Source organism: Elephantulus edwardii, unplaced genomic scaffold (assembly GCF_000299155.1).
Source record: "Elephantulus edwardii isolate Elephantulus edwardi_28Jun2011 unplaced genomic scaffold, EleEdw1.0 scaffold00037, whole genome shotgun sequence".
In the NCBI taxonomy this organism is placed as follows: domain Eukaryota; kingdom Metazoa; phylum Chordata; class Mammalia; order Macroscelidea; family Macroscelididae; genus Elephantulus; species Elephantulus edwardii.
The window spans coordinates 1,960,088-1,971,793 of record NW_006399787.1 but is presented as its reverse complement, the minus strand read 5'-3'; the positions used below and the strand labels follow the sequence as shown (position 1 = coordinate 1,971,793).

Below are 11,706 nucleotides of genomic sequence, written 5' to 3'. Positions count from 1 at the left end.
TAGAAGGAGAATTGATGCCTTTGAGCTATGGTGCTGGAGAAGAGTATTGAGAATACCATGGACTGGTTGATTTGAACTGCCAAAGAGGTGTGACCTTTGTGCTAGGAACACAAGTCTCCCTAATGCTGATTGTGCATTCTTTTTGAGTATATGTTTATCTACATAAGTATTTAAATAACTAAGTATTTAAACGACCTCATACCGCTTGTGACTAATATTGCCACATATATTCAAGTGAAATGTTAAGATCCACTACCTCCCCTGCATCTGAAAATAGCAATGGGCAGAGGAAAATTCCTGCCCTTTATGCTATGATTTCATCCATCTACTTGACCTTCACCTCCAGAGCTGCTTATCTTAGCCAACACACTTGCTACTACCTTTAGGGAATCATAGGAAAAATCCTTCTTTTCTATCTATATCTGAAGGTCGGTGAGGAGAAGAGGCTAAGACTTAAGACAAAGTGGTATTATGGGGTTGGTCAGCCATCCTGTTGCTGGAGATGTGATAAGAGTTGGTTATAGGATTGACTCCTGGCCAAGGCTTCAATGCCTGTGACACTACGCTGGACAGATGCATAGGCTTCTCATGAGCATTTGTTAAACCTATTTGATATGATTTTGTCTTTGATTTAAAAAAAAGAAGATGCTTTTGTGTGTGTGTGTGAATTTATTCCTTGTAACATTTACAGAGAGATTCGGAATATGAGAAGTTTAACTTACATACATCCTGATGCCCTGAAAAAGCTCCCCCTTCTGAAGTTCCTGTAAGTATTAATTGTTCTCCCATGTTCATTTTTTGTTGTTGTTCTTTAGGCAAATTAGAATGCTCCTCTCTGCTGGGAAGGTTTCTGGGTAGCACAAACAGTGTTCACTTGACCACTGATCTAAAGACTGATGGTTCAAACCCACCCCGGGCCACAGGGAAGAGAGGCCTGGTAATCTGCTCTGTAAAGATTTCAGGCTAACGTATTCGAAGGAGAGTTGTGCCTTGTAACACTTGAGGTCTCCATGATCAGAATCAACTCCACAGTAACACACTCGGCTTGGGTTTTGTCTGCCAAGAGTCTCTGGAGTTAAGGTCATCTCACTGTTATGGAGCTTGGGTCAAATCAGATCCCAGGCCTTACACTCTCACCTCCCTATCAGTCAAAGAAAGGAACTGGGTGACAAAGACAACATTCTTGTAAAACTTTTACAAACTCAACAATGTGTTGGCCCAGCAACCTGCCCCAAGGACATATGGGAGCAAAAAGGAAACTTGCATGGTCTTAACTTGAAATACACCAGAACAAAACAAATACATGAGAAACCCTCATAACTAGGATTTCCATTTTATTAGGGAAATACGTAACAAAGCAATATCAAATTGGTGGGGGGGGTGGCGACAGTGTTAGTTTCAGTCAAGTTGATGACCATGCTTAGCAACCCTCTGTACAACAGATCTGAGGTCCATCCTACACTGTCCTCACAATCTCTGTCATGGTCAAGGCCAATGTGATAGTCACTGTGTGAATTCATCTTGAAGGTTTTCCTCTCTTTAATAGACTCTCTCTAAGGATTGGTTTCTCCTGAAAATATGCACAGTGTATTTGAGATGAACTGTCACCATCCTGGCCTCTAAGAAGCACTCTAATTGCACTTTTCAATGTAGATTTGTGTTTTTCTTGTGGCAACCCATGATAAATTCAATACTCTTTACCAATAACACAATTCAAAGTCATTGATTCTTTTTAGTCTTCCTTATTCCTTATTTTCCTAACTCATTATTTTGCCAATGCACTAAAGGCATTGGCAAAAATAAGGCCTCAGAAATTGGTGGAATAACAACTGAGGTATTTCAGAAAACAGATGTAACCTTGTATGTACTCACCAGTCTCAGCCAACAAATATGGATGACAGCTACCTGGCCAACTGACTGATAGAGATAGTTGTTCCTATTCCCAAAAGAAGATGATCCAACAGAATGTATAAATTATCAATTAATATCATAAATAAGTAAAATCTTGTGGAAGATTATTTTAAAATGGCTGGAGAGCTGCCCAAAATGCAAGCTGCATTCAGAAGAGGCTACGGCATTAAAGATATCATTGCCGATGACAGATGGATTTTGGCTAAAAGCCGAGAACACCAAAAAGATGTTTACTTGTGTTTTATTGATCAAGACTCCATGGATCATAACAAATTACGGCTATCATTGAAAAGGATGGGAACCCCAGAACACTTAATTGTGCTCATGTTAAACCTAAATATAGACCAAGAAATAGTTCTCCAAACAATGAAGGAAACATTGCATGGTTTAAATTCAGGAAAGTTATGCATCCCGGTTGCATCCTTTCTGCAAAGCTATTCAATCTGTATACTGATCTGATCATTTGAGAAGCTAGACTATATGTAGAGTAGAGTGACATCAGGATTGGAGGATGCAACAACAACCTGTGTTATGCAAATGACACAGCCTAGTTTGCAGAAAATTAAAAAGACTTGAAGCTTTCCTGTAGATGATCAGAGAGTATAGCCTTCACTATAGATTATTACATCTCAACTTCAAGAAAAAAATCTTCACCAGTGGAACAATAGGCAACATCATGATGTTGTTGTTGTTGTTATTGTTATGTGCCATCGAGTCACTTGCATAGCCACCCTATGTACAACAGCCCTAAACTCTGCTCTGTACCTGGGCCAATCGCCGACACACCCACCCCCATTACCCTAGTCACTGAATCAATCCACCTCATAGAGAGCCTTCCCCTCCTGCACTGTCGCTCCACCCTCCCAAGCATGATGTCCTTCTCCAAGGACCGGTCTCTCCTCACAACATGTCCAAAGTATGTCAGATGGAGCCTCAGAATCCTTGCCTCCAGGGAGTCACATGGTTTAACCCTTTCCAGGATGAATCTGTTTGTTTTCCCAGCAGTCCATGGTATTCTCAATACTGTTCTCCAGCACCACAGCTCAAAGGCATCAATTCTCCTTCTAACCTCTTTGGTCATTGTCCAACTCTCTGATGCATAACAAATGATTGCAAAGACCATGGCCTCTATCAGACGCATCTTAGTCTCCAGAGAGACACCACTGCTCTTCAGTACTTTGGAGAGGTCCCTAACAGCAGACTTTCCCATGGCAATGCACCTTTTAATTTCCTGGCTACTGGTGCCAAGAGTATTGACTGTGTAGCGAAGCAAACTAAAGCTGTGAACAATCTCAATCTCTTCACCATCCTTCCTGATACTGCCAATTGGTCCAGTGGTGAGAATCTTTGTGTTCTTGACATTGAGCCTCAATCCATTTGGAGGCTGCAGTCCTTGACACTCTGCAGCAGGCGCTTCAGGTCCTCCTTAGCTTCAGCAAGCAGGGTTGTGTCATCTGCATAATGCAGATTGTTGATAGATCTTCCACCAATCTTGACCTCACATTTCTCCTCATAGAGCCCAGCCTCCCGGATAATCTGTTCTGCATACATGTTGAAAAGGTATGGAGATAGAACACATCCCTGGCGTATGCCCTTCCCTATTTTGAACCATGCCGTGTTCCCTTGTTCTGTTCTGACGACTGCCTCCTTGTCCAAGTATAGAACAAGCATTAGAACAATCAAGTGTTCTGGGATTCCCATTCTTCTCAGAGTCAGCCACAGTTTGTTATGATCCACACAGTCAAATGCCTTTGCATAGTCAATGAAACACAGATATACATTCCTCTGGTGGTGATTAATTTTGTAGAACATAATGAGTAGGAATGAACGTATGAAATACAATTTAAATGAAGAATAGTGTGAAACACTATTTATATAAACTTTGTAAGCAAAACAATATAAATATAAATATAAATTTTTTTGTTAAAAAAAGTGGGGGGGGGGCTACTGATGGAAGATAAAGTATCCAAAGAAGAACTCTTGGAGAACAATAAACATTAGATACACAGCAAGGTGATCACTCTTGTGGAATTTGAATGTCAGTGAACCAAGAACTGACTCATTGTTAAGCTAATGCCCTATTGTATGCAAGGATCTGTGGAGAACACACAGGATTAGAAGATATTTACCTGCTTTCAAGAGTCTTAAGTGTCTAGCTGGGGAGGTAGTACACAGAGTTGAAAAGCAATCTTTTATAGGAGAATGATGGTCAATGGCAAAGGAGAGATACACACTGTTTGTTGGTATAGAGAATTAGTTTTTGTTGTGATCCTAACTCACAGCAACCCTGTAAGATAAGGTAGCACTGCCCTGCTGGGTTCCCAAGGCTGTATCCTTGTGAGAGCTGGTTTAGAATGACTCACGGGTTTGAATGGCCAACCTTCCTATTAGCAGTCAAGTGCTTAATTTTTGTGCCACCAGGGTACATCAGATAAATAGAGGAAATATCAAAAAGCAGACAGACTTGCTCCGGATTTTAACAAAAGAGGGTCCTGATCCAAAGTCCAGTCAGGCCTTCATTGTCCTTTACTATCTGGCCTCCACTTAACCCTTACTCTTTTCTGCCCTTTCTCCCTGAACTTCAGTTCAATTGAACTAGTTTGTTTATGATTCCTCATTATATCTTATAGAATTCCATCTGTCTCTTATTATCTGGAATGTTCTAGATCTTGTTTTGATGCTCTGACTTCTGCTTCTTCAGACACTCTGCTTTCCCAGCTGAAGGAGTAGAGTATACATTTGTACATCAACAGAATGACACGTATCCACTAGAAGTTTCCCTATAGCTTCACTGAGGTCTAGTCCCCTGGCATGCTAGCCCTCTCAGAAGAGCCTCTATTTCCACTACCTGCATCCTAGAAGCTGTAGCTGCAACAAATACTACACTATTTAAATGCTGAATATAACAGGGACCTGAGGGTTTATGGACTTAACATTGCTTTATGTATGCTTTTTAATCTTGCTATTTTACCCTAGGTGACACAAACTTTGGCAAGATTAGACATTGTCTTTATTGATGTCTTTCCTTCTCTGAATGTGTTTTTAAATGGTATATCTGTCATGGGTCTCCCAGGTCACTGCTGCTGTAGGAAGGCCCTTGGTGACAAAATACCTAACACAAATCAAATGTAGCATGTAAAAAAGGGAAATGTGACCTGGAGATAAGCTATTCCTGCCCCATCCTCCTCCTGTGCCCCCTCCTACACAGCTTTATCCTACTAAAGCACATACCTGAAAACTCTCTTCTCATTTTCTCACAGTCACACACACACACACACACACACACACACACACACACACACATCCAAGAAACATAAATATCTATTTTCATGTTCTGGAGAAGAGTATTGAATATACCACGTACTGCCAGGAGAACAAACAGGTTCACCCTGAAGAGGGTGAAACCAGACTGCTCCTTGGAGGCCAAGGATTCTGAAGCATCATCTGACATACTCTGGGCATGTTCCATGGAGGAACCAGTCTTTGGAGAGGGACATCATGCTTGGGAGGGTGGAGGGACTGTGCAGGATAGGAAGACCCGAATGAGATGGACTGATTCAGTGACTGGGTTAATGAGGGTAGATGTGTCAGAGACAATAAGGTTGGCACAGGATAAAGCAGGGATCAGGGCTGTTGTACACAGGGTCGCTATGAGTTGCAAGGCATTCTACGACACCATAACAACAACACAACAGCAATGGTCTTATTTCAGGGAGCTCTGGTGATTTAGTGGTAAGAAATCTCGTGACAACACAAAGGAGAGCAGTTCAAATTCACGATCTGCTCCATGTGAGAAAGATGGACAATCTCCTCTCATACAATTCACAGCCTCTGTAAACCTGCTGGAACAACAGTAATAATCTTATTTCACTTAGAGGATTCCCAGACTCCACTGTCTGGTGGAGGACTTGACACAGTGGACTGACTGCAATGGAGTCTTGTACCCAGGGTGGACAGTATGTCACCTGTGGATTTGAATTTACCCATTGTTTCTCCAATCCCAAACCCACACATTCAACAATTATATTATTCTACTCTTTTTCTTTTTCTTCATTATTCTGCTCTACCTATTCATTTTATTTAAATTGTGTCTTTTTCTTTTGTCTGTAATCTAGGGGGATTTTCAACACTGGACTTAAAGTCTTTCCTGACCTGACCAAAATTTCTTCCACTTATGTGTTCTTTATACTGTAAGTATACATAAATGCAGTGTTTGGTGAGGTTGATGCCACGGGAGAGAATTACCTCAAAGAGGAAAGAGTAACTGTCATGCCACGTGCACTAGCGGATGAAGTAAGGCGAGGACTGAGGCATTTTCAGTGTACTTAGGTGTATGAGGTTTGGATGATTCTGACATGAGAGGAGAAGCAGGTGTGATTGCAATGGACTCAGTTCACTGCAGGGAGAAAACACTTCTGAGAACTTTACTACAAACGGAAGCAGAAAATTTGCAGTAGTAGTTTGTACAAGATCTTGAATCGGGAGGAAAGTTATTTGTGAGTTTTCAGTGGAAGAAATGATGGTATATTTGTGTGCTGATAAAGGGACTGATATCAAGGTTGAGGGTTGAGACTGAGAAAGATGGGATAAATAATGTATACTGCATTGAAACAGATAAGAGAGAAAACTGTTTAAAAGGGATATAGGGGGGGGGGAATGGATATATGATTAAGTATTACTGTCATGACAGGAGTCCAGAATGAAGGCTGCATAGTGGAGTGGACTTAGAGGGAGGGATTGTATAACAATAAAAGAATTTTTGTTTTACTTTTCAAAGAGAAGAACGAACTGGGGTAGAGGGGTGGGCAGGGAGAAAAGTGCAACATTGAATGAATGGAAATCCAAAATCTGTAAGTTTTCATTAAAATTAATAATAATAACAAGAAGTTAATTTAAGAAGTGGTTGACTAGAAGGAAAATTTGATGATGATGATGATAATTAATACACCTTATATTTAATGTGCTCTTTAATAGCATTTTTAAAATATAAATATAAACATATATCTATCTATCTCTATCTCTATTCCTATCCCTATCCCTATCCATATCCATATCTATATCTATATCATCTATATATCTATATCTATATCTAATCTATATCTATATCTATCTATATATCCATATCTATCTCCAGCCACCTTATAAGGGAGCTCTGGTGGCTTAGTGGTAAGGAATTGCACTGAAAACCGCAAGGCATATGGTTCAAATCCACCAGCTGCTCTGCAGGAGAACACTGGGCAGTCTCCTCCTGTGTGATTTACTGCCTCTGAAAACCCACTGGAGGGTCAGCTATGAGCCGACCCTGACTCAACAGTACACAACAACAAGAAGCTTCCTTATACAGCATAAGGTGAAGACTTTTTTCCATTTTACAAATTAAGAAACAGAACAAAATCCAAAGAGCACTTCATAGTGAGGCGCCACTACCTCCTGTAGCTTCTGATTGATGGCCACGTGCTCTTTTCCAAGTCCAGTGACACAGATCCATTGTCTTACTCTACTTGTAAAGAAGAGAAAGGACATACCCAAAGAGAGCCCCCAGCTGAGTCAGCACTGCATAGTTATCAAAACAGGGAACCAAAATCAAGAGTAATCATACATCTTTGCTGCAGAAGAGCTCAACTCAAAATACAGGCCGGCTTCCAGGAGCTTAAGTTGACACAGAAACATTTGACAAAAGCATTTGCCTGGCAGAGCTGTCTAAGTGGAAGACGTGTTAGTAATACTTTTACAGTGAAATCCATCTAACCCTCTCAGACATAAACACACTTAGAAAATTCTAGCTGCTACGAACTGTGTGCTTCAGCATTAGAAACACCTGAGACCCACCTGCTCCTCTTGTAGATGAGAAGAACCCCAGTCCACACTCAAGTCTTACTGGCTTACTGTACATTGGAGACTCAGAGTGCATGTCCATTTAAGATAGCTCTCCCCGCTTCTCCACACTACTACACTGGCTAAGGGGGTTGAGAACTCTTAAAAAGAGCTAAGATTGTAAAATACCATGCAAGGTTGGGTATGTAAGTGCATATGTGCAGGGGCAGCCTTAAACTAGATCAGCTCTGAGAGCAAAGTCTTTTTCTCCTGAAATGTTTCTGTTCTTCTGTCTGGCAGAGAAATTATAGACAACCCGTATATGACTTCAATTCCTGTGAACGCTTTTCAGGGGCTGAGCAATGAGACCGTCACACTGTGAGTATTGCCAACTGCACTGTGGACAATTGTATTTTTACTTATGTCGATGTCCTATTTTTACAGGTTAAGAGAACAATACCTGGATACGGATCTTATAGTCTGCAAAGGGTTTCACATAACTGAGTAAGAGTAGATCTTTACACTTTGTTTCCTATGGTCTACAGAAGGTTTCACCTAACTTAATAAGAACATTACTCTATAGCATGACACTCTGTAGACTACAGAAAGAATAAGTCAGATGGTTTGAATACACCCTGAGATGTCTTGAAAGAAAAATGAGGTTCTCTGAAAGTTTAAGTTTTGAAAACTCTGGAGCATATTTCTTCATCAGAATCAATTAAATGGTATCTGGTGATAACGGTGGTAGGTTCTTGTATGTTAATGATGATACATTTTCGTTTTTCCTTAAAGAGGCAAGTTAGCCTTTACTTACTATACTGACTCAATATTATCTTTGCAAGGTGAAAGTATCCCTACACAATATGTAATAGAATGAATATGGCTGTGTTCCAATAAAGTTTTATTTATACTAACAGGCACTGGTTTACATTTGGCCTGCAGATCTTTTGGTATAAATTTCTGTAGTGTAGTATTCCCTTCTACAGAGGAAGAACCTGGGGTTTAAGTGAATTTCTCTGGGTCACTAAGTTAGAAAATGGTGCTACCACAGACTTTGTACATGATTTGCACTTATACTTTAACTCAGTAATCACAAACTATTATAAGCTCCTATGAGGGGACACTGAAATACCAGCATACCATCATTATCCATCATCATGATTTCACAGCTTCAATAGACTCTGCTCTTTAGAGGTTTGAAAATAGATGCATTTCTTTGAAATGATAAGAGAAATTCACAAAATGTTCTCATGGGGGAAACTGATAGAAGTATAAAAGAAAAGTTAGCTAAGTTGGTAGAAAAGGTCTCTCATCAGCTTAGTCATCAAATAGGGTCAGTGAAACCTTCAAAAGAACTTCTTTCTTCATGCCCTGGACACAGCCTGAGCTCAGACCTTGTAGCGCATGGAATGCCATTTCAGCTTTTTTTCTTGGGTCACATTGCAGCCAACAGTTATTCATCAGATAAGAATCTGATGGAAATATTCTCAGCAAAACTGATCTAAGCCTTCATGCAGCTCTTCTATATGGTTATTTTCCCAGCTCCCCTGGATCTATCAATCCAAGCCCTGGGAAGCTACTTCAGTCACTGAGACTCTAGTCTGAGTATCCAGTCATTGCACCCCTTACAACAAGCAGAGACCTCTCTTAAAAAGACAAGCAACTTCTTCTCAAGCTATTTCTTTTCTGACACCTAAACGAAGACCTGCTCAGATTCAATATCAAGGCCTTCTACCTCCTTTGTTCAAATTTCTATTGTGCCATCAAGCACCAATTACAAATAAAGCGCATTATTTCATCTTAATATGTTAGAACATTATTTCCTCTTCTGTGTTATTTTTTCCCTGAAGATTCCATATTGCATGCATTCTGCTCCATCAAAAATGTCTGAATGTCTCACTCTTAGCACAGTCCCTAGTAGGTAACTGATAAGCATCTTAAGAGCAATCCTGTGGTCTCCTAAAAACTAGAGTTAGAGAAAGGATGGATTCTCCATTGTCATTTCCAGAAGATTACATCCACATTCCGTTTTTCATTTTTGTCACTTTTAGTCTCCTCATCATCTCAACTCCACTAGTAGTTGTCAAGAAGGAACTCATTTATATTTAATCCTCTTTGGGGTTTCAGAACTTCAAATCAGATGGGCAGTAGACTGCCCATCCTTCTCTCGTGGAGACCCTGGTGGATTTGAACCACTGGAGAAGCATGGACTTTGGGTTAACAGCACACCTCCCTACAGACCAAGTCAGCAGAGCTCCCTTGTCTTCTCATAGCTAGGACATTATCAAACACAATTTCAGTGTACATGAGACCTCCAGGAGTTCCTGACATCCCTGGACTCCAAGAGCTTCCATCTAGAGTCTACATCATCAAATAATCATCACAGCTATGACTTGGTACCAGATATTTCCTAGATTATGTTTCCAGATCCAATACCAAAGCTATACCTCCAGAACTCTACTCTATTCCCAGATGCTGACTCTTATTTAAAATACTGGTGGAATAATTTGTAGCATCATAGCAACTCACAAGCCACAACAACATGACAAACTGACAGATGGATATTTGTTAATTATTCAAACCTCCAATTCGTCATGCTATGGGTTGGGTGCATAATCTATCGAAGGAGTCTATGGAATACTATGCAGCACGCAGGAACAATAACTTTGTAAATGATTATCTAACTTGAGAGGGACTGGAGAGCATTATGCTGAGTAAACTAACTCAGTCCCACAAGGATAAATATTGTCTAAGACCGTTATTGTAGAATGAGTGTAAGGATCCAGGATGGGTAGGAGAGGCTGGAAGCAGAGGGATGTGGTTGTGCAGGGGGGCAGGGGGACTAATCATTGGATTGTACAATTTTGTGGATGGGGGGTTGATGGAAATTGAAAGAATTTGTTTGAATTTGTATTAGAATTGTCAGCTTGAAAAGGGGAAAGGGAGGGAGAGGGGGTAAAATGTACAATGAGTGTATGAAAATCTAACTTTTCTGTAAACTTTTGTTAAAATGACAATTAAAATAAAAAGTTTTATTTAAAAAAAAAAAAAAAAGGAGTCTTAGTGCTCCAATGGGTAAAATACTAAGCTGTTAACCAGGGGAGAAAGACCTGCTTTTATCAAAATGCCACCGTTGTACAGTGTCTGGGCAGTTCTACCTTGTTTTGCAGGATCACTATGAGTCCAATTCAGCTCCCCAGCAATAGGTCTGGTTCAGGTTAGAAGGCCTTCTGTGCATATTGATTTCAATTCCTCCTTGATGCCATCCAACTAGCATCAATTCATTCCGTCTTTACGGCATCTTATTCAATAATTAACACACCTCACTTGATAGCATATGCATCCTAAAGATATCCAGCCATAAATCAATTCAGTCATCCATCGTCTTCATTCCTATCCCAGATTATTACGTGATCCTGGGGAAAACTAGACTGATAATTCACAATCAAATTTTGCTGATACCTCATTTACAAGTAATAACCCACCTAAATCAAGCCTGAACTTGTATCAAACCACTAAAATTCTAGCAAAGATTAGAAAGTGAGTTTTTGTGTGTATGAGAGAAAAATTTATATTTCAGTTAGCCAGCTGGACTCAATTTAGATGATCCCAATTTTGTTGTGGCAACATCCAAAACATCATAGTCAGGAGCAAGTTCAACATAGCCCTTCTCTCCATCAAACCTAATCAAGGTGTTGATTTTGGCCACAACAGTGTCATAGAGCTTCTTTACAGTTTATTTGATCTGGTGCTTGTTGACCTTGACATCCACAATGAACCTAAGTGTGATATTATGATCTCTCTTCTTCATGGCTAACTCAGTGGTCAGGGGAAACTTTTGACAAGAGCATAATAGTCAAGCTTGTTTCTCCCAGGGACACTCTTCCATGGGTGTTTCAGCTGCCTTCAGAATTTCAGTCTTAGGCCTCCAGAAGGCATTACCTCAGGACCGCTTTCTTGGCCTTTAATGCCTTTGCCTGG

At 40.3% G+C, this 11,706-nt stretch overlaps 1 protein-coding gene across 1 annotated transcript in view; it reads left to right on the top strand.

Annotated features, from left to right (window-relative positions):
- TSHR (thyroid stimulating hormone receptor) overlaps positions 1-11,706 on the top strand; it is a 216,985-nt gene that overhangs the window by 136,472 nt on the left and 68,807 nt on the right. Inside the window, exons 4-6 of the mRNA XM_006884633.1 lie at positions 692-766; positions 6,027-6,101; positions 8,026-8,103. Of these exons, the coding sequence (XP_006884695.1) occupies positions 692-766; positions 6,027-6,101; positions 8,026-8,103 (228 nt within the window). The remainder of the gene's footprint in view (positions 1-691; positions 767-6,026; positions 6,102-8,025; positions 8,104-11,706) is intronic.